Here is a 24335-nt window from a genome sequence, read left to right as displayed (position 1 = left end):
GGTAGGTTTCAAGGTGGGGCGGCCCCCCTAGGTACACCATTCAAAATTTGGATACCAAATTTTTATTTTTACGGTACTATATGAGAGTACACAAAATTTTGTTTAACTCGCACCACCCATCTGCAAGATCTGGCGTTTCTCCAAATTAGGGTAAGGGGGAGGGTCCGCTCATTTAGCACAGTTGTTGGATATCATAACAAAATACTTCGTGCTTAATTTTATTCAATTCGGATAAGAATTGCGCCCTCTAGAGGCTCAAGAAGTCAAGATTCAAGATCGGTTTATATGGCAGCTATATCAGGCTATTGACCGACTTGAACCTAATTTAACACAGTTGTTGGTAATCATAGCGAAACACGTCGTGCCAAATTTCATTCAAATCGGATAATAATTGCGCCCTCTAGTGGCTCAAAAAGTCAAGACCCAAGATCGGTTTATATGGCAGCTATATCAGGTTATGGACCGATTTGTACCTAATTTAGCACAGTTGTTGAAAGTCATAGCGAAACACACCGTGCAAAATTTCATTCCAATCGGACAAGAATTGCGCCCTCTAGAGGCTCAAAAATTCAAGATCCAAGATCGGTTTATATGACAGCTATATCAAATTGTGGACCGATTTAAACCATACTTGGCGCAGTTGCTGGATATCATATCAAAATACGTGCAACATTTCATTTAAATCGGATAAGAATTGCACCCTCTAGGGGCTCAAAAAATCAAGACCCAAGATCGGTTTATATGGCAGCTATATCCGGCTATGGACCGATTTGAACCATACTTGGCACAGTTGTTGGATATCATAACAAAACACGTCGTGCAAAATTTCTTTCCAACCGGATAATTGAATTGCGCCCTCTAGAGGTACAAAAAGTCAAGACCCAAGATCGGTTTATATGGCAGCTGTATGGGGTTATGAAACGATTTGAGCCATACATGACACAGTTGTTGAATATCATAACAAAATACGTCGTGCAAAATTTCATTCCAATCGAATAAGAATTGCGCCCTCTAGAGGCTCAAAAAGTCAAGACCCAAGATAGGTTTATATGGCAGCTATATGAGGTTATGGAACGATTAGAACCATAATTGACAAAATATTTCGTGCAAAATTTCATTCAAATCGGATAAGAATTGCGGACAGACGGACGGACGGACAGAGGGACGGACGGACAGGCGGACAAGAATATATATACTTTATGGGGTCTCATACGAATATTTCGAGTAGTTACAAACAGAATGACGAAATTAGTATATATGGTGGAGGGTATAACAATTTTCCATTATACCTATTTTTTGATAAAATTTTAAATTAATTATTTTTTATTTTATTTATTATATTTATTATTATTTTTATTTTTTTTTTTTTTGTGAAATTTGAATTTGTTTTAGTGAAAGCTTTTCAAAATCTTGAATTGAATGATGTTCCCTTATAATTCCACCATCAATATCGCCTATATATATGCGTGACTGTATATATTCATAGATTTGATGTTTTAATTCTTAATTTGAATTCAGTTCTTAACGAAATTTCACAAGTTTTTCTTTGCGTTTAAGCCTCACTCATGACTCACCTAATTGATATTCCAAATTGACTAACCAGGGGAATTCACCAAGTTCAGCTTCCACACCTCCATGAATTTTATCACCCAAAGACAAGGGACCACAATCTGGAGGTTTTGGAAATAGATCCAATTTGTTTACCATTTTTGATACGACCTGCTTAGGTTGGATATGTGTACGAGTTGCCGCAATGTTAGTGTTGTTATTGCCAATGGGGGAAATCCCATTGGAAATGTCTAAGCAATGAATAAAAAAAAAAGTTTACATTAGACATTGTACAGACAGCGTCTTTTTTTTCATTCATAAATCACATACACAACTTATCAAGGGACTCAAACCTACCTTTTTTGTTGCCAGCAACCACATACCAACAAATGGCAGATGCCAAAATTATTATGATGGGTATTAGTAAATAACATGTCCACTTTTTCATTTTGGATTGCTCCGGTTGACTGTGGCACTTAAACTAAATTTTTCAATCAGTATCGTTCCGTTGACAACGTCGACGACAGCGCGTCAAGTACTACAATGATTTTGAATCACGCCTGTGAAAATCCCCCATCTATATATGCGAAAGAATAAAACTCTCAAGCATTGTTCGCAATCATTTCTCTTTTCTATTGGGAAGTCCATTAATTTTAGACATCCACCAGCGTTATGCGGTCTGTATTGTGTGAACAGGTTTGGACAATCTCCATATATTCTCTCACTTAGAACTTTATGATCACGCACAGAGAGAAATATGTGGCAAACTATAGTATTATTGCCAAATTGAAATGAAAAATATTTTTTTTATACCCACCACCGAAGGATGGGGGTATATTCATTTTGTCATTCCGTTTGCAACAGATCCAAATATCCATTTCCGACCCTATAAAGTATATATATTCTTGATCAGCGTAAAAATCTAAGACGATCTAGACATGTCCGTCCGTCTGTCCGTCTGTCTGTTGAAATCACGCTACAGTCTTTAAAAATAGAGATATTGAGCTGAAATTTTGCACAGATTCTTTTTTTGTCCATAAGCAGGTTAAGTTCGAAGATGGACTATATCGGACTATATCTTGATATAGCCCCCATATATACCGATCCGACGATTTAGGGTCTTAGGCCCATAAAAGCCACATTTATTATCCGATTTTGCTGAAATTTGGGGCAGTGAGTTGTGCTAAGCCCTTCGACATCCTTCCTGAATTTGGCTCCGATCGGTTCAGATTTGGATATAGCTGCCATATAGACCGATCCTCCGATTTAGGGTCTAAGGCCCATAAAAGCCACATTTATGATCCGATTTCGCTCAAATTTGGGACAGTGAATTGTGTAAGGCCCTTCGACATCCTTCGTTAATTTGGCTCAGATCGGTTCAGATTTGGATATAGCTGCCATATAGACCGATCCTCCGATTTATGGTGTTAGGCCCATAAAAGCCTCATTTATTGTCCGATTTTGCTGAAATTTGGGACGATGAGTTGTGTAAGGCCCTTCGACATATTTCTGCAATTTGGTCCAGATTGGATCAGAATTGGATATAGCTACCATATAGACCGATTTCTTGATTTATGGTTTTAGGCCCATAAAATGCTCATTTATTGTCCGATGTCGCCGAAATTTGGGACAGGGAGTTAAGTTAAGCCCCTTGATATACTTCTGCAATATCGCACAGATCGGTCCAGATTTGGATATAGCTGCCATACAGACCGATCTCTCGATTTAAGGTTTTGGGCCCATAAAAGAGGCATTTATTGTCCGATTTCGCCGAAATTTGGGACAGAGCTTTGTGTTAGGCTCTTCGACATTTTTATGCAACTTGGCCCAAATCGGTCCAGATATGGATATAGCTGACATGTAGACCGATATCTTGATTTAAAGTCTTGGCCTTATAAAAGGCGCATTTATAATCCGATTTCACTGAAATTTGACACAGTGACTTATGTTAATGTTTTCGACATCCGTGTCGTATATAGTTCAGATCGGTTTATTTTTAGATATAGCTAGTGTACTTATTAGTATGTGGTCCAAATCGGAACATATTTAGGTATAACTGATATGGGGCATAAGGTATGAAATTTTCACCGAATTTTTATGAAAGGTGGTTTACATATATATCCGAGGTGGTGGGTATCCAAAGTTCGGCCCGGCCGAACTTAACGCCGTTTTACTTGTTTTTTTTTGGCTTCTACAGCCTTAAAAGTCGAATCGCATAAAAGATATATATGGTAGTTTTATCTAAACCGATTTTGATGAAAGTTTGCACACGTATTGGGATGTCAATTAAACCATCTCATGAAAAATTTTGTAGAGATCGGACCAAAATTGTGGCTTCTACAGCCTTAAAAGGGCATATCAGATGAAAAATTCTATAAGGGAGCTATATCGAAATCTGGACCGATTTTTATGTAACTTTGCACACATATGAGAACGTTGAATAAAATGCTCCATGCCCAATTTTGTAAGGATGAGACCAAAATTGTGGCTACTACAGCTTTAAAAGGGCATATCGGATGAAAGATATATATGAGACATACAGACGGACGGACGGACAGACAGACGGACATGGAAATATTTATAGAATATATATACTTTATAGGGCCGGAAATTTATATTTCGGATGGATGACAAAATTAATATACCCCATTCATCGGTGGTGGGTATAAAAAAGGTCGGTTTTTTTAGGATGGGGGTATACTGATCTCCTCATTCCGTTTGTATATATATTCTTGATCGTCTCGACATTCGAAGTCGATGTAGCCCTGTCCATCCGTCCGTCTGTCGAAATCACAATAGAGATCCAACCCGTAAAGCTAGCCGCTTGAAATTCTCCACAGCTACTTAATATTAATGAAGGTCGTTGGGAATTGTAAATGGGCCATATCGGATCAGATTTATAAATAGCTCCCACATAACCCGTCTCCCGATTTAACTTCTTGAGCGCCTGGAAGCCGAATTTTTCGTTCGATTTGGCTGAAATGGCTGCATGTAGTGTTCCGATATGACTTCCAATAACTATGTCAAGTACAGTCCAAATCGGTCTATAACCTGATATAGCTCCTATAAAAACCGATCTCCCAATTTGACTTATTGAGCCCCTGGAAGCTGCAACATTTATCCGATTAGGCTGAAATCTTGCATATAGTGTTGTGTTATGACTTCCAACAACTGTGCTGAGTACGGTCCAAATCGGTCTATAACCTGATATAGCTCCCATATAAACCGATCTCTAGATTTGACTTATTGAGCCCCTAGAAGCCGCAATTTTTATCCGATATGGCTGAAACTTTGCACGTAGTGTTTCTTTGTGACTTCCAACAACTTTGCTAAGTACGGTCCAAATCGGTCTATAACTTGATAAAGCTCCCTTATAAACCGATCCCCCAATTTTTATCCGATTTAGCTAAGAATTTTGCACACAGCGAGCGCGTGTGTCTTTGCAATGCCTCCGAACTTCTTTGCAGGCATTTAAAAATGTCTGCTGCAGACTTCTTACCGCCGCTGGGAAGTATTTGGTATTCAAATTTCTCGTGGGAAGCCTAAGGGAGCGGCTTAACCCCCAAAGCCCTCTTAATGAATATATAGAAAAATTATGAAAATTTGTGACTCAAATGAATTGAATTTGAGATTAGAAAACGAATCTGGTATCCAATTGTCTGGCCAAGTCTGAAACACTCTCCAAATCGGGCATATGTACCGCTCTTGGCAATATGGGGCTTCCAAGAAAGTTATAGTAAGTATGTGAGAGTAGAGCAAGAATTTGATATCTACTTTTAGGGCCACTCCAAAAATACCTCCTAAATCGTATATTTTTTTCTTCTGATAGGTCTCCTCCGCCTGGCGGAACACAAAGTTTTACAGGGTTATCGAAAAAACTACATTTTTCACAGTGTAGTTTAGTCAACAGTTCTGGTAAGAATGACAAGTGTAGTACTGCAGTGACAATTTTATAGAAATCTTCTATGAATATTAAGTTAAATGAAAATGTACCATAATAATTTGGTTGAACAAATTCCAAACACACCAAAGAGATTTTTTACATATTTTTCGCAATAATTGACTTAGGTTATTATTGCACAAAATCGATACCACAGTAAACAGTGCTAACAAATCAACATATTATTATCTTATAAAATGGGCAACACAAATAAAATACAATAAAACAAACAACTTTTAAAGAATCCGACGTTGTAGCAGATAACAATTACAAGATATGTAAAGTCATCATAAAAGTTGAAAATCTTTAACTAAAAAGCCAAACAGCCTAACAAAAAAAATAGTTTCAAAAAATATTGCCAATGAAGTTTCAGAATTCAAAATTGTGATCCGCTTAAAAATTACAAAAGCAACGCAAATAAATGTTACTTGTGGTCTATTTAAAAAATCAAATAATTAGTCATACTCATATAGCCATAACTTTTATTCTTTTTTTTAGATTTTGTTTCTCTCAATTTTTTGCAAAGTGTGCTTAGATATTTTTGAACTTCAGATGACGCTATAATCAACAAAAAGTCGTCTCGAAAGAGAAAAAAAAAATGAGAAAAAATTGGTTTGTTTACAATTTTTTTCAAAGCAGCATGAGAGACGCCAAACAATATTGAGAAAACATGGACGTATTTATTAGTCACATCTTTAATTGCCCTGAGATATTCTACTCATGTGCACACTGGGGTGTACCGACTGTCATAACTAAAACAAAAACAAATGAAAAATCAAACTTAAATAACATTTAATCTCAGTTAAAATAAATTAAAACAAGTAAGAGTGTGCTAAGTTCAACCGGGCCGAATCTTATATACCTTCCACTTTTGGGCAAATAATGATTATTGAATAAGAACTGTTATGCTATTGGAGCTATATCAAGTTATAGTCCGATTCGGACGATGAATGAATGCTGAACATTGTAAGTCAGTTCATTCGGATAAGAATTGCGCCTTGTACGGGCTCAAGAAGCAAAATCGTGAGATAGTTTTATATGGAAGCTGTATCAAGCTATTGATCGATTCGGACCTTATTAGACACGTATGTTGAAAATCATGAGAGAAGCCGTTGTACAAAATTTGTGTCAAATCGGATGACAATTGCGCCCTCTAGAGGCTCAAGAAGTCAAGATCCCAGATCGGTTTATATGACAGCTATATCAGGTTATATACCGATTTGCGCCATACTTAGCACAGTTTTTGGAAGTCATAACAAAACACCTCATACAAAATTTCAGTCAAAACGAATTAGAATTGCGCTATCTGGAGGCTCAAGAAGTCAAAATTCAAGATCAGTTTGTATGGCAGCTTTATCACAACGATAACGGCTTTTCTGAGGATGGCAAAATACGCATGGTTTGGGTGCCAGCCCATAACGGAGTAAGGGGGAATGAAAGTGCAGACGATTTGGCGGTGAAGGTAAGTTTACCTTTAAGTTTTTAGAGCTCACAACAAGCCCATTACTGGCTCAGGTGTGTGTCTATAGTGGCATAGGGCGGATTAATATCTGCACCCTTTTTTCAACGTAACCTAACCTATATCAAAACATGGACCGATATGGCCAATTAAAAATCACAACTGACCTATAGCAGAAGGAAGCATTTGCGCAAAATTTCAATTGCCTGGCTTTACTCCTTCGAAATTTAGTGTGCTTTCAACAGACAGACGGACATGGCTAAATCGACTTAGAATGTCAAGAAGATCAAAAATATCTATGCTTTGTTGGGTCTCAAATGTATATTTCGATGTGTAACAAACGGCATGGGCAAGTACAGCTCCCACCCTATGGTAGAGGGTACCCACCACCGAAGGATGGGCGTATATTTATTTTGTCATTCCGTTCGCAACACATCGAAATATCCATTTCCGATCCTATAACGTGTATATATTCTTGATCAGCGTAAAAATCTAAGACAATCTAGACATGTCCGTCCGTGTGTCCCTCTGTCTGTTGAAATCACGCTACAGTCTTTAAAAATAGAGATATTGAGCTGAAACTTTGCACAGATTCTTTTTTTGTCCATAAGCAGGTTAAGTTTGAAGATGGGCGGACTATATCTTGATATAGCCCCCATATAGAGCGATCCGCCGATTTAGAGTCTTAAGCCCATAAAAGCCACATTTATTCTCCGATTTTGCTGAAATTTGGGACAGTGAGTTGTGTTAGGCCCTTTGACATCCTCCATCAATTTGGCCCAGATCGATCCAGATTCGGATATAAAGGGTGATTTTTTTGAGGTTAGGATTTTCATGCATTAGTATTTGACAGATCACGTGGGATTTCAGACATGGTGTCAAAGAGAAAGATGCTCAGTATGCTTTGACATTTCATCATGAATAGACTTACTAACGAGCAACGCTTGCAAATCATTGAATTTTATTACCAAAATCAGTGTTCGGTTCGAAATGTGTTCAAATTTTGACAAATTTTGTTCAGCGATGAGGCTCATTTCTGGTTGAATGGCTACGTAAATAAGCAAAATTGCCGCATTTGGAGTGAAGAGCAACCAGAAGCCGTTCAAGAACTGCCCATGCATCCCGAAAAATGCACTGTTTGGTGTGGTTTGTACGCTGGTGGAATCATTGGACCGTATTTTTTCAAAGATGCTGTTGGACGCAACGTTACGGTGAATGAACACATTTCGAACCGAACACTGATTTTGGTAATAAAATTCAATGATTTGCAAGAGTTGCTCGTTAGTAAGTCTATTCATGATGAAATGTCAAAGCATACTGAGCATCTTTCTCTTTGACACCATGTCTGAAATCCCACGTGATCTGTCAAATACTAATGCATGAAAATCCTAACCTCAAAAAAATCACCCTTTAGCTGCCATACAGATCGATCTCTCGATTTAAGGTTTTGGGACCATAAAGGGCGGATTTATTGTCCGATGTTGCCGAAATTTGGGACAGTAAATTGTGTGAGGCCCCACGACATATTTCTGTAATTTGGATCAGATCGGTCTAGATTTGGATATAGCTGTCATATAGACCAATCTCTCGATTCTTGGGCCCATAAAAGGCGTATTTATTGTCCGATGTCGCCGAAATTTAGCACGGTGAGTTGTGTTGGGGCCTTCAACATCCTTCTTCAATTTGGTCTGAATCGGTCCAGATTTGGATATAATTACCATATAGACCGATCTCTCGATTTAGGGTCTTGAGCCCATAAAATGCGCATTTATTGTCCAATGTCACCGAAGTTTGGGACAGTGAGTTGCATTAGGCCACTCGACATCCTTCTTCAATTAGGCTCAGATCGGTCAAGATTTGGATATAGCTGCCATATAGACCGATCTCTCGATTTAAGGTGTTGGACCCATTAAAGGCCCATTTATTGTCCGATGAATCCGAAATTCGTTGCAGCGAGTTGTGTTAAGCCCTTTTACATATTTCTTCAATTTAGCCCAGATCTGTCCAGATTTGGATATAGCTACCATATAAACCGATCTCTGGATTTAAAGTCTTGGCCCCATAAAAGACGCATTTCTAATCCAATTTCGCTGAAATTTGACACAGTGACTTATGTTAGGATTTTCGACATCGGTGTCATATATGCTTCAGATGGGACTATATTCAGATTTAGCTACCAAAACAATCAATATTTTGTTCTACAAAAGTGAACAATGACTTGTACTTATTAGAGCACTTAATGTCCGTGCCGAATCTGGTCCAAATAGCACCATATTTCGATATAGCTGCTATGGGGGCATAAGTTATGCATTTTTCCCCAGACTATGACGAAAGGTGATTTACATATATACCCGAGGTGGTGGGTATCCAAATTTCGGCCCGGCCTAATTTTACGCCTTTTTACTTGGTTTGAAACATAAAAGCTAAGAAAAATTTCTTGACAATCAAGTTCTGACTTGTTTGCCAATTTTTATACCCACCACCATACGATGGGGGTATACTAATCTAGTCATTCCGAAATATTGATCTGAGACCCCATAAAGTATATATATTCTGGAACGTCTCCATATTCTGAGTCGATTTAGCCATGTCCGTCCGTCTGTCGAAATCACGATAGCGGTTGAAAGCGTAGGGCTAGCAGTTTACAATTTTGCACAGTGACTTCTTATTGATGTGGGTCAATGGGGATTGTAAATGGGCCATATCGGTTCAGATTTGGATATAGCTCCCATATAAACCGATCACCCGGTTTAACTTCTTGAACCCCTGGAAGCCTCAGTTTTCCGATTTGGACAAATGTGGAACAAAGACTTGAATTATAACATTCAACATCCATGCCAAGTATGATCCGAATAGGTATTTAAACAGATAAAGCCTCCATATATACCGATTCACCGATTTGACTTCTTGAGTCCGTAGAAGCCTAAATTTTCATCCGATTTGACTGAAATTTGCAACAAAGATTTGTGTTATGACTTTCAACATCCATGCCAAGTATGATCAGAAACGGTAAATAAATTGATATACCCCCAATATGAACGGATCCACGGATTTAACTTCTTGAGTCCCTAGAAACCGCAATTATCATCCCATTTGGCTGAAATTTAGAACAAAGACTTGTGTTATGACTATATGTGACAAGTATGATCTGAATCGGTCTATAAACAGATACAGCCCCCATACAAACCGATCCATGGATTTGAATTCTTGAGTCCATAGAAGACGCAATTATCATCCGATTTGGCTGAAATTTAGATTAAAGACTTATGTTGTGACTTTCGACATCCATGCCAAGTATGATCTAAATAGGTCTATAAAGAGTTATATCCCCATTTAAACCGATTCAAGGATTTGACTTCTTGAGCCCTAAGGCCTACGAACCCTCATTTTTCATCCTATTTGGCTGAAATTTTAAGCAAGGACCTACGTTTTGACTTTCATCATCCATACCAAGTATGATCCGAATCGGTTTAAAAACAGATATAGCCTCCCTATATAATCCGATCCACGGATTTGATTCTTAAGCCCTTAGAAGCCTGAACTTTGATCCGATTTGGCTGAAATTTGGAACAGAGACTTGTGTTATGACATTCAACATCTCTGACATCTCTGAGTATGATCTGAATCGGTCTATATACAGATATAGCCTTCATATAAACCGATTTCCCGGATTTGACTTCTTGAGCCCCTAGAAGCCTCATTTTTTATCCGATTTGGCTGAAATTTGGAACAAAGTCTTGTGTTATGACTTTCAACATCCATGCCCAGTAAGATCGAAATCGGTCAATATAAACAGATAAAGCCCCCATTTAAACCGATGCTCGGATTTGATTTCTTGATCCCCCAGAAGCCTCACTTTTCATCTGATTTTCCTGAAATTTGGAACAGAGACTTGCGTTATGACTTTCAATCCATGATCCCAATCGGTCTATAAACAGATATAGCCCCCTCATAAACAAATGCCTGGATTTGATTTCTTCAGCCCTTAGGAGCCAAAATTTTCAACTGATTTGGCTCAAATTTGGCCCAGAAACGTTCCTTATGACTTGCATCATCAGTGCCAAGATTTATCCGAATCGGTCAATATGGTGATAAAGACCCCCTTAGTACCGATATCCCGATATGACTTTTTGAGACCAAAATAATTGAAATACAAACTCAGTTAATAGAGGTAAATTTTTTGCTGAATCCTGAATCGTGGGTACCCAAGATTTGGCCCGGCCGAACTTAGCACGCTTTTACTTGTTTTGTTTCATATTCACAGATTGTGTAGTCCGGAGGGAATTATGGACTATATAGTTTTAAGATATTGCAAGGGAACGGAACCTCCCCCTAACACCAAAAGACAGCATCCAAACTCAAATCTCTCATTTGGAGAGCATCCTTTAACGTAGAGGATATACAAAATTTTCGAAATCCTTAAAAAAACTTATATTCAAAAATTTTTTTTTAAAACAATTAAAGGGTTTTTTTTAATAAATAAGTACAATATTTTATTTTATTTATTCTTAATTAAAATAAATATTATTATTCATTATTTTCTATTCTAAGTCTTTTTAGGCGCACTTGTTGCCATATTTTTTATTCTTTTCAAAATCCTAATATTATTACCGCTAACAAAATTTATTTCCTCATTCCAAGATTTCTGAACGGTTTCACTAATCCAGTCAAGGAAATTTCGTATTCTAGCATAAGCTGCAGGTTTTTCATTGGCACAGCCCGTACCATATGAGACAATGCCCTCAATGACCCAACCATAATGAGTGCGACGAGCCAAGGAACCACCAGAATCACCTTCACAACTATCTTTTCCTAGTTCTCCACCGGCACAAATGCGAGATTGATCCCCACGCAAACGACACTTTTCATCATCCACACAGACTATATCCACCAATCTTTTCTCCGAAGTAAAGTTTGCTGAAAAAAAATTGGAAAAAATGTTTTTAAAAAAAGTAAACGCTTATCTTATAAAAAGAGAAAACCTGTTTCCGAATGTCCCCAACCGCCTACGGTAAATATGGTACCACTTTTAGGAGCCTCCAAGTTGCTTATAACCGATGGCAAACATATAGGACTTATGGAAAAGGAATATTCCATACTTCGATCAGTCTTTAACAAGGCAATATCATTGTAGATCTTATTTTTGGGTGTTATAAAAAACTGATCATGCACCCAATGCTGTATGACATAAAAGCGCTTGAAAGGTTCAATGCAACTACCCTCCATATCACAATCTATCGGCGTGTCAACATTATGATCGCCAGCGCGTAGAGATTCTCTGAAATTTCAGATATTAGGAATTTATTGTAAAAAAGCTGAGTGCATGGTTGACGATACATAAAATGGTTGATGATACAAACAAATTTGGCCTGGCCGAACTTTACGCTTATACACACATTTTAATTACTTACAATTTTCCTGCAATTTCCTCTATTCCACCTTTAACACAGTGAGCAGCTGTCAAGACATATCGATGATTGAGAATATTTCCCGCACATGCGAATAACAGATAACCGGCAACTGAAAAGAAAAGAATATAAAGGAACATTAAACACAAATGAGAACCCTTCTCAAGGGAGATTTTTTAAGAGCTGAGAGTCGCACTTTATTGCATTATTTCTCAAAATCGGACGAACATATATATGAGAGCTATATCTAAATCTGAACCGATTTCGACCAAAATTCTTACATATTGTGGTAATCGTCTAGGAAAGCGCTGTACTTTTGACAAGATTGGTCAATAAATGGGCTTGCAGTGGCCATAGAAGTGAAAATCGGGCGATATATTGAGTTGCCCAAAAAGTAATTGCGGATTTTTTAAAAGAAAGTAAATGCATTTTTAATAAAGCTTAGAATGAACTTTAATGAAATTACCTTTTTTACACTTTTTTTCTAAAGCAAGCTAAAAGTAACAGACAGAAGAAAGAATGCAATTACAAAGTCACAAGCTGTGAAAAAAATTGTCAACGCCGACTATATGAAAAATCCGCAATTACTTTTTGGGCAACCCAATATATATGGGAGCTATACCAAAATCTGAATCGATTTATTCCAATTTCTATAAGCTTCGTCGCAAGGCCGAAAAACATACTTGTACCAAATTTGAAAACGATCGGATGAAAACTGCGATCTGTAGTTTGTACACAAATTATCATGGCATACTCTTTCCAACATTTCGGCCGGCATCTCACGAATCCAATGCGTCAATTGAAGCGGGCTTGTCTATGTAGGCATGAGCTTTAACATAGCCCCACAAAAAATAGTCTAAAAGCGTTAAATCGCACAATCTAGGCGGGCAATTGACCTGTCCCGACTATGAAATAAAATGTTCACCAAACTCGCCTCTCCATAAGTCCATTGTTTCGAGTGCTAAGTGGCATGTGGCACCGTCCGGTTGAAACCACATGTCACGCAAGTCAAGCCCTTGCATTTAGGGCAAAAAAAGTTGGATAACATCTCACGATAGCGCTCACCATTCACAGTTACGTTACGATTCGCATCGTCTTTGAAGAAGTACAGTCCAATGATGCCGCCAGCCCATAAACCCCACCAAACAGTGACTTTTTCTGGAGGCATTGGTAGCTCTTGCAATGCTTCTGGCTTAGCTTGACTCCAAAATCGACAACTCTGCTTATTAACGTAACCATTGAGCTAAAAACGAGCTCCGTCGCTTAACACAATTTTTTGATAAAGAAGTGGATCTTCGGCCAACTTTCCAAGAGCCCATTCACCAAAAATGCATATATGGCGGCTATATCAGGTTATGGACTGATTTAGACCATACTAGGCACAGTTGTTGGAACTGAAACCAAAACACCACGTGCAAAATTTCAGCCAAATCGGCTCAAGAAGTCTAATCGGGAGATCGGTTTATATGGCGGCTATATCAGGTTATGGACTGATTTAGATAAAACGTATCTCAGTTGTTGAAAGTCATTCCTCAGCGTTATGTGCAAAATTCCAGCCAAATCGGATAAGAATTGCGCTCTCTAGAAGCTCAAGAAGTCTAATCGGAAGATCGGTTTATATGGCGGCTAAATCGGGTTATGAGCTTATTTAGACAATGTTTGGCACAGTTGTTGGTAGTCATTCCTCAGCACATGTCAAAATTTCAGTCAAATCGGATTAGAATTGCGCCCTTCAAAAAATCAAGTCCCAAGATCGGTCTATATGGCATCTATATAAGGTTATAGACCGATTTGGATCGTACTTGGCACAGTTGTTGGAAGTCTTACCAGAACACCGCATGCAAAATTTCATCAAATTCCGACAAAAATTGCCTCTTCCCGTTTCTCATGAATTCAAATCGGGAGATCAGTTTATATGGGAGCTATTTGGACCGTTCATGGCACAGTTGTTGAAAGTCATAAAAAAAATACATGCAAAATTTCAGCCAAATCGAACAAAAATTGCGGTTTACAGGGTCTCAAGAAATCATATCGGGAGATCGGTTTATATAGGAACTTTATCTTAATCAGAACCGATATGGCCCATTTTTTATTCCCCAATTACCTACATCAATATTAAGTTTCTGTGCAAAATTTCAAGCGGCTAGCTTTACGCGTTCAACCGCTATCGTGATTTCGACAGACGGACGGACGGACATGGCTAGATCGACTCAGAACGTCGAGACAATCAAGAACATATATACTTTATGGGGTCTTAGACGAATATTTCGAACCCCCATCCAATAGTGGTGGATATAAAAACAAGTGAAAGTGTGTTAAGTTCGGCCGGGCCGAATCTTTACGGTGGGAAAAGTCACCGTGCAAAACTGCAGCCAATCCGAATAAGAATTACGCCATCTAGAGGCTCAAGAAGTAAAATCGGGAGATTGGTTTATGTGGATGCTATATCAGGTAATGGACCGATTCAGACCATATTTGGCACGTATGTTAAAGGTCACAAGAGCCAAATCGGATAAGAATTACGCTCTCTAGTGGCTCCAGAAGTCAAAATCCCAGATCGGTTTAATGAGGCTAAATTTGGAAGTATTTGTGCAAAATTTCAAGCGCTTCACTTCTACGAATGTTAGCGTGCTCTCCCGGACGGACAGACGGACGAACATGGCTCGATCGACTAAAATTGTCAAGGCGATCAAGAATCTATATATTGTTTATGGGGTCTTAGACCAATATTTCGATGTTTTACAAACGGAATAACGAAATTAGTATACCCCCATGCTATGGTGGAGGGTTTAATATATCTGTAGATTATACAACAAGGTCGTAAACATACAGCAGTTTAGGGCATGTATCACATACATCTTAAGGAGTTTAAAAGGACCAGCCCTTTGTGCTTTACTACACCCTAAAGTGGCTTTTTATACCCACCATCGAAGTATGCGGGTATATTTATTTTGTCATTCCGTTTACAACACATCCAAATATCCATTTCCGACCCGATAAAGTATATATATTCTTGATCATCGTAAAAATCTAAGAAGATCTAAATATATCCGTCTGTCTGTCCGTTCGTCTGTCTGTTAAAATCACGCTATAGTCTTTAAAAATAAAGATATTGAGCTGAAACTTTGTACAGAATCTTTTTTTGTCCATAGGCAGGTTAAGTTCGGGGACAATATTAGACATATAGCCCCCATACATACCGATTTGCCGAATTAAGGTCTTACGTCCATTTAAGCCACATTTATAAGACGGTTTCGCTGAAATTTTGAACAGTGAGTTGTGTTAGGCCTTTTGACATCCTTGTTCAATATAGCCCATACCGGTCCAGATTTATTTATAGCTGCCATATGGACCGGAGGCCACCGTAGCGCAGAGGTTTGCATGTCCGTCTATGACGCTGAACGCCTGAGTGCAAATCCTGGCGAGACAATCATAAAACTTTCAACGGTGGTTATCCCCTCCTAATGCTGGCGACATTTGTGAGGTACTATGCATTGTAAAAACTTCTCCTCAAAAGAGGTGTCGCGCTACGGCACGCCGTTCGGACTCGGCTATAAAAAGGAGGTCCCTTATCATTGAGCTTAAACTTGAATCGGACTTCATATATATTCTTGATCAGCATAAAAATCTAAGACGATATAGCCATGTACGTCCGTCCGTCTGTTAAAATCATGCTACAGTCTTTAAAAATAGAGATATTGTGCTGCAACTTTGCTCAGACTCCTTCTTTTTATACCCTCCAACATAGGATGGGGGGTATACTAATTTCGTCATTCTGTTTGTAACTACTCGAAATATTCGTCTGAGACCCGATCGATCTAGCTATATCCGTCCGTCTGTCCGTCCGTTCGTCCGTCTGTCTGTCGAAAGCACGCTAACTTCCGAAGGAGTAAAGCTAGCCGCTTGAAATTTTGCACACATACTTCTTATTAGTGTAGGTCGGTTGGTATTGTAAATGGGCCATATCGGTTCATGTTTTGATATAGCTGCCATATAAACCGATCTTGGGTCTTGACTTCTTGAGCCTCTGGAGTGCGCAATTCTTATCCAATTGGAATGAAATTTTGCACGACGTGTTTTGTTTTGATATCCAATAACTGTGCCAAGTATGGTTCAAATCGGTCCATAACCTGATATAGCTGTCATATAAACTGATCTTGGGTCTTGACTTCTTGAGCCTCTAGAGTGCGCAATTCTTATCCGATTGGAATGAAATTTCGCACGACGTGCTTTGTTATGATATCCAACAACTGTGCCAAGTATGGTTCAAATCGTTTCATAACCTGATATAGCTGCCATATAAACCGATCTTGGGTCTTGACTTCTTGAGCCTCTAGAGTGCGCAATTCTTATCCGATTGGAATGAAATTTCGCACGACGTGCTTTGTTATGATATCCAACAACTGTGCCAAGTATGGTTCAAATCGGTCCATAACCTGATATAGCTGCCATATATACCGATCTTGGGTCTTGACTTCTTGAGCCTCTAGAGTGCGCAATTCTTATCCGATTGGAATGAAATTTCGCACGACGTGTTTTGTTATGATATCCAACAACTGTGCCAAGTATGGTTCAAATCGTTTCATAACCTGATATTGCTGCCATATAAACCGATCTAGGATCTTGACTTCTTGAGCTCCTTGAGGTCGCAATTATTATCCGATTTGCCTGAAATTTTGTACGACGGATTCTCTCATGACCATTAACATACATGTTTATTATGGTCTGAGTCGGTCTATAGCCCGATACAGCTCCCATATAAATCAATCTCTCTATTTTACTTCTTGAGCCCCCAAAGGGCGCAATTCTTATTCGAATTGGCTGACATTTTACACAGGTCTCCAATGTATAATTTAATTGTGGTCCAAACCGGACCATATCTTGATATCGCTCTAATAGCAGAGCAAATCTTTTCTTATATCCTGTTTTGCCTAAGAAGAGATGCTAGAAAAAGAACTCGACAAATGCGATCCACGGTGGAGGGTATATAAGATTCGGGCCGGCCAAACTTAGCACGCTTTTACTTGTTTGTCCATAAGCAGGTTAAGTTCGGAGATGGGCTATACCGGATTATATCTTTATATAGCCCCCATATAGACCGATCCGCCGATTTAGGGTCTTAGGCCCATAAAAGCCACATGTATTATCTGATTTTGCTGGAATTTGGGACAGTAAGTTGTGTTAGGCCCTTTTTTATCCTTCGTCAATTTGACCCAGATCGATCCAGATTTGATCCTCCGATTTAGGGTATTAGGCCAATAAAAGCCACTTTTATTATCCAATTTTGCTGAAATTTCGTACAGTGAGTTGTGTTAAGTCCTTTGACATCCTTCGTCAATTTGGCCCAGATTGGTTCAGATTTGGATATAGCTGCCATATAGACCGATCCTCCGATTTAGGGTCTTAGGCCCATAAAAGCCACATTTATTATCCAATTTTGCTGAAAGTTGGGACAGTGAGTTGCGTTAGGACCTTCGACATCCTTCTTCAATTTGGCCCAGATCGTTTCAGATTTGGATATTGCTGCCATATAGACCGATCTCTCAATTTAAGGTCTTGGGCCCATAAAAGGTGCACTTTTTGTTCGATGTCGCCGAAATTTGGGACATTAAGTAAAGTTAAGTCCCCTGACATACTTCTGCAATATGGCCCAGATCGGTCCAGATTTGGATATAGCTGCCATATAGACCGATCTCCCGATTTAAGGTTTTGGCCCCTAAAAGGCGCATTTATTGTCCGATATCGCCGAAATTTGGGATCGTGAGTAGAGTTAGGCTCTTCGACATTTTTCTGCAACTTTGCCCAAATCGGTTCAGATTTGGATATAGCTGTCATGTAGACCGATAACTCGATTTAAAGTCTTGGCCCCATAACAGGCGCATTTATAGTCCCATTTCACTGAAATTTGACACAGTGACTAATGTTAGGCTTTTCGACATCTGTGTCGTATGTGATTCAGATCGGTTTATTTTTAGATATAGCTACTATTGGTCGAATATTTTGTTATACACAATTGAACAATGACTTGTACTTGTTAGTATTTGGTCCAAATCGGAACATATGTCGATATAACTGCTATGGGACATAAGGTATGCAATTTTCACCGGATTTTGATGATAGGTGGTTTACGTATATTCCCGAGGTAGTGGGTATCCAAAGTTCGGCCCGGCCGAACTTAACGCCTTTTTACTTGTTAATAATCCATTTAAAAACATTCGCCGAGGTCCATCAAAATTGGTTCAGAATCAGATATAGCTCCAACTTTGTACTTAGAGGGTTGGTGTAGGGTATTACACCTACAACTTTAATTAAGTTTGTGCTAATCTTTAGCACGAATCATTAAAATTAGGACAAACATTTTTTCAGAGCATGTTGTGCTATCTAACAGTAGTGAATTTCTGGTAAAGCTTTTTATATCTGCGGAACATCCTTACATCTGGAATGAAATGGGGTGTATCAGAGCACCACATCGATAGTACAGAGTCAAGTAGCCCATATTACAACAATGCTCTAAGGATGAGAATCTTCCGATTTTACCATATGATATATTGGGTTGCCCAAAAAGTAATTGCGGATTTTTTAAAAGAAAGTAAATGCATTTTTAATAAAACTTAGAATGAACTTTAATCAAATATACCTTTTTTACACTTTTTTTCTAAAGCAAGCTAAAAGTAACAGCTGATAACTGACAGAAGAAAGAATGCAATTACAGAGTCACAAGCTGTGAAAACATTTGTCAACGCCGTCTATATGAAAAATCCGCAATTACTTTTTGGGCAACCCAATATTACCCAATTTGTCTTCACGAGCCCCTAGTTAGCACAATTCTTATACAAATTAATGGGGAATGTTTCTTTTATAATGCAAGATTTTTAGAATTTTGCCAATCGACTTCAACAGGTGTTTATTAGTCTTAGTCATAACTTTTCCAAATTATTCACAAAACTCACCAGTTCTATATTCCAAATTAACCAACCAAGCAAATTCACCCAATTCAGCTTCTACACCACCATATACCTTATGACCTATGGATAGAGGACCACATTCTCCAGATTTTGGAAATAGTTGAATATCATTCTGCTTCTTGGTTTGTTTTTCCATATTTTTGTTAGTAGTCTTATCTTGTTTTATAAGATCTTCTATTTCACTTGGTAAATCTATCACAATGCTGTGTAATTCTTCGACATTATAACGAAGTTTAGGAGGTGGCTTGGGCCTGGGAGTTGTTGTCGAAGTTGAAGTAGTTATTGTTTCATCATACCCATCATCTGGGAATACTATGCTATTGCCAAAAGTACAGCAGATATAAGGTGGACGACCATGTCCGTAGAGGCAATACTGCATGCTGTACTGTTCAGCATAATCCTGGTAGCGATGACATTTATGGACCGAGATACATCTGCCCCAATAACCATAGGATCTACAAAGATGGGAGACTAAAACAAAAATGTTACCATTTGAATAGTTCATATTTGTATAAACTATAGTTTAAGCCCACCTCCTGGTATTGTTATTTTATTGTCATAGGAAAAACTATTTGGCAGGGCCATTAATATTATTAAAAACTTAAATGCTAATTTCATAATTTTTTGTTTTATTTTCTTTGCGATTAAATAGAAGTGTGCACTGCTTAGTTTGAAACGATGCACTTGAAATAAACGGTGATTGTATACTGAGTGGATATTTACAATTCACTCTCAATTTTAATAAATAATTTATATTTATAGTTGACTAGAGTTTTTATTGCAGTTATCCATGCAATTCATGTGAGTCACCTACTGCACTGACCCCAGACATGAATGAAATGATCGGCCGATAGTAGCCAACAAACGTAATTACAAGAAGATTGAATACTTTTCGCAAATAGTGGGATCATCATAAAATTTAGTCTCAATAAATTTCTTTTCTAAATGTTAATGAAATTCTTCCTAAAGAAAAAAATTCAATGAAATTGTCCACAAACAAAATTTTGCCGAGGCCTGGCCGCCTCCAAATTATTTTTCGAAAGAAAATATTTTTAAAGTCAAAACAGACTCACCAATTTTCACTTTCGTATCTAATTTTGTTTTTATTGACCAACCATCGCCCACCCGGACTTAATATTGACAAATTACCAATGTTTCAAGTTTCATTCTTAAAAGGTTGACGAAAAATTCGAAAACTTCCTATATATGGAGATATTTTCAAGCAGGTAAGATTTTAGTTACATCCGATTAGTCAAAAGGCTAGTTCCTGCAAAATGTAGGAAGTATTTGCCGTCGGTAGAAATTTATGAAAACTTGGACTTTACGGGTAGTAGCTTGTGTCAAGCTCCTAGTTGTATTGGGTTGCCCAAAAAGTAATTGCGGATTTTTCAAAAAAAAAAATTTTTTCTCAGCTAGTGACTCTGTAATTGCATTCTTTCTTCTGTCAGTTATCAGCTGTTACTTTTTGCTTGCTTTAGAAAAAAAATGTAAAAAAATATATTTGATTAAAGTTCATTCTAAGTTTTATTAAAAAAGCATTTACTTTCTTTTAAAAAATCCGCAATTACTTTTTGGGCAGCCCAATACAACCATATAAAAAATAGATTCCACACTACTGTTGAAGATCCTTACTTGTGTGTTATGTGAAATGTCACTGCGTATTAAAACTTTGTTGAGTTCAAGAAAGGCTCTTCTAGTCTTCTTGATACGTACGCGTAAGTCTGCTTCCGATCCTCCGTCCTTTTTTATTTTGCTGCCAAGATAGGAAAAGTCGTCAATGTATTCAATGATATAGTCGTTCATAGTATTCTGTGACAGATTTTCCTATCCTCATCAATTTGATCTTTGCTATGTTTATACTCAGGCCTTGGCAGCATTTTTATTCAATCCTTCCAGTTTTGCCTTTATGTGCTCGAGGCAATGCGCAAAGTGGCATATACCATCCCCGTAATCGATGTCGCCGAAGAAGTCGTTAATACCCCAGCATATGATATAGAGTGCCTCAACATTAGTTGCTTCTAATACGGAGTCTAATAAAGTTAATATTAGCGTCGGTGACAGGATGCAACCCTGCTAGCTGTCTTTTCCATTGAAACGGACTAAAACTACAGCATTCCTAATAAGTGTCACGATTTTTTCATGAATGTCCTTATTCAACAGCGTGCTCCACATTGAACTTCGTGTCGAAAGCACACGCTCGAAGCCGATGCATAAAAGGTATAGGTGTGTAGTAAGTCCTGCAGACTGTTAAATGATTACCCGCAGGGAGTTTATGTGTTCGGCACAATAACGTCCTGACCAAAAACCTACCTGTTCCTTCCTCAAAATGCTTTCAAATGCAGACGAAATACGCTGCAGTAAGACTTTCCCCATCACTTTATTGATTGCGGTTTAGCAATATAATCCCCCTCCAGTTCTAACACTGAGTGGGGTCTCCCTTTTTTGGGATTGTGACCATGATTCCCTTCTGCCATTCCGTGGGGACAACGTTTGTATGGCTGGCCTCCCTGATTATTGTGATGATCGCTTGAGCTATGTGGTATGCCTCATACCGCAACAGTTCAGGTATATAAAGGGTGATTTTTTTGAGGTTAGGATTTTCATGCATTAGTATTTGACAGATCACGTGGGATTTCAGACATGGTGTCAAAGAGAAAGATGCTCAGTATGCTTTGACATTTCATCATAAATAGACTTACTAACGAGCAACGCTTGCAAATCATTGAATTTTATTACCAAAATCAGTGTTCGGTTCGAAATGTGTTCAAATTTTGACAAATTTTGTTCAGCGATGAGGCTCATTTCTGGTTGAATGGCTACGTAAATAAGCAAAATTGCCGCATTTGGAGTGAAGAGCAACCAGAAGCCGTTCAAGAACTGCCCATGCATCCCGAAAAATGCACTGTTTGGTGTGGTTTGTACGCTGGTGGAATCATTGGACCGTATTTTTTCAAAGATGCTGTTGGACGCAACGTTACGGTGAATGAACACATTTCGAACCGAACACTGATTTTGGTAATAAAATTCAATGATTTGCAAGCGTTGCTCGTTAGTAAGTCTATTCATGATGAAATGTCAAAGCATACTGAGCATCTTTCTCTTTGACACCATGTCTGAAATCCCACGTGATCTGTCAAATACTAATGCATGAAAATCCTAACCTCAAAAAAATCACCCTTTATCAGGGCCGGCTGATTTGCCTTTTTTGAGTGAGACCAGAACGGTCTCAATTTCTTCGCAGGTGGGTGGGGCTGTAGATATATATCTGCGTGGGTTTCGGTGCACAGGGCGAGGCTTACGCTCTCGATTGGTGGTCCATCGGAGCTGAGCAGACCACGCCATTGCTCTTATTGCTGTTCGACTGTTGTTAATTCCGATCTGCCCTCATCTTTTATTATTGCCGAGGCCTTATATTGTTGCCGCTCATTTGACTCGTAGACGCCACGTATGTTTCCAATATAAGCTGCATTTTCGTCTTGTTCTGTCATTTTTATTGGCCACCTTGGCATTAAATTCTCCCATAACAAGTTTAATGACTCCTTTTTGTAGAGAGCTGTCACTGAGTCGAGTTGGGATACGATTGATCCTTTGTTTAGTCGTCATTGGGTTTGGCTGACGCGTAGAAGTGTACAATTGATATTTTGCGGAATTTTTAATTTAATCTTGCCGACGTGATGCCATAGAAGAGCTCGCTTTGCTTTCGGCGACAATAAAAGACCGATCCCACTTATTCGGAGGATTTCATTGCCTGAAAAAATTAAGTGGAAGCCACCTTAAAAATCCATAGTTCTGGATTTAGGCCATCGTACTTCACTTAAACCGAGGATGTCTAGGTTGTGATATCTCGTTCTAGGCTTGTAAAGCCTTGATGGCGGATTGGGCCATTGCGTCGGTACCTACTGTTGGGGTTGCCAGCAACCCTCTAGGCGGGGTTTTTTTGATGGTAAATCTTCTGACGATTTGCGAACGCCACTGTTGGCTATTTCCTTTGGGTCAACCGCTGTTCACCCTATTGCACGAACCCATCGTGATCGTATTCGTATCCATCCCAGCAGCGACACCGCCTGCTTATGCTAACTTGTTGGCTCGCTCCGCACATTTTATTTCTGCGGTACCCGTCATGTCTGTTAAACTTTCCACAATCCACCACCTGGGGAGGCGTCCGATGGGAGAAGTAGCATGGAACCCCGCACGGAAAAAAATTGGTAGTGTTTTTTATCCATTTCAAAATTACGGAAGGATTTTGAGAAATTTTCGATTTTGGATCACAGAGAAGTAGAATGGAACTCCGCACGGAAAAATTTGATAGTGTTTTTATCCATTTGAAAGTTACGGAAGGATTTTGAAAATTTTTTACAATAATTTTGGATCACAGAGAGGTACCCCATAAGATTTGACCTAACCGAACATAACATATTTTTATACCCACCACCATAGGATGGGGGTATACGAATCTAGTCATTCCGTTTATAACACATTGAAATATTAATCTAAGACCCCAAAAAGAGATCGGGATATAGAGGCGATCAAGAGTCTATAACTCTTGATTCTCTCGACATTATGAGTCGATCTAGTCATGCCCGTCCGTCTGGCGAAATCACTACAGCTTTCCAACGCTTAAAGCTAGACGCTTAAAATTTTGCATGGATACTTACTAGTGATGTAAGTCATTGAGAATTACATATGGGCCATATCGGTTTAGATTTGGATATAGCTCCCATATAAACCGATCTCCCTATTTGACTTCCTGAGCCCTTGGAAGCCGCAATTTTTGTCCGATTTGGCTTAAATATTGCAGACAGTGTTCTGATATGACTCCCACCAACCGTTCCAAGTACGATGCAAATCGGTCCATAATCTGATATACTTCCATATAAACCGATCTTCCAATTTGAATTCTTGAGCCCCTGAAAGCCAAAATTTTTGTCCGATTTAGCTTACATTTTGCAAATGGAGTTCTGTTATGACTTCCAATAACTGTGTCAAATACGGTTCAAAGCGGTCTATAACCTAAT

General features: G+C 38.6%; 1 protein-coding gene across 1 annotated transcript in view; it reads right to left on the bottom strand.

Annotated features, from left to right (window-relative positions):
- Positions 1 to 19583, bottom strand: part of LOC106085425 (uncharacterized) — a 40840-nt gene extending 21257 nt beyond the window's left edge. Inside the window, exons 1-5 of the mRNA XM_059361476.1 lie at positions 19306 to 19583; positions 12359 to 12467; positions 11930 to 12225; positions 11496 to 11864; positions 1575 to 1799 (exon numbers count right to left, since the gene is read on the bottom strand). Coding sequence (XP_059217459.1) covers positions 1575 to 1799; positions 11496 to 11864; positions 11930 to 12225; positions 12359 to 12467; positions 19306 to 19456 — 1150 coding nt within the window. The 5' untranslated portion in view covers positions 19457 to 19583. The remainder of the gene's footprint in view (positions 1 to 1574; positions 1800 to 11495; positions 11865 to 11929; positions 12226 to 12358; positions 12468 to 19305) is intronic.
- Between the last annotated feature and the right edge of the window lie 4752 nt (positions 19584 to 24335).

The sequence above is a fragment of the Stomoxys calcitrans genome, chromosome 2 (genome assembly GCF_963082655.1).
Source record: "Stomoxys calcitrans chromosome 2, idStoCalc2.1, whole genome shotgun sequence".
Taxonomy (NCBI): domain Eukaryota; kingdom Metazoa; phylum Arthropoda; class Insecta; order Diptera; family Muscidae; genus Stomoxys; species Stomoxys calcitrans.
This window is presented reverse-complemented; position numbering and strand designations above follow the sequence as displayed.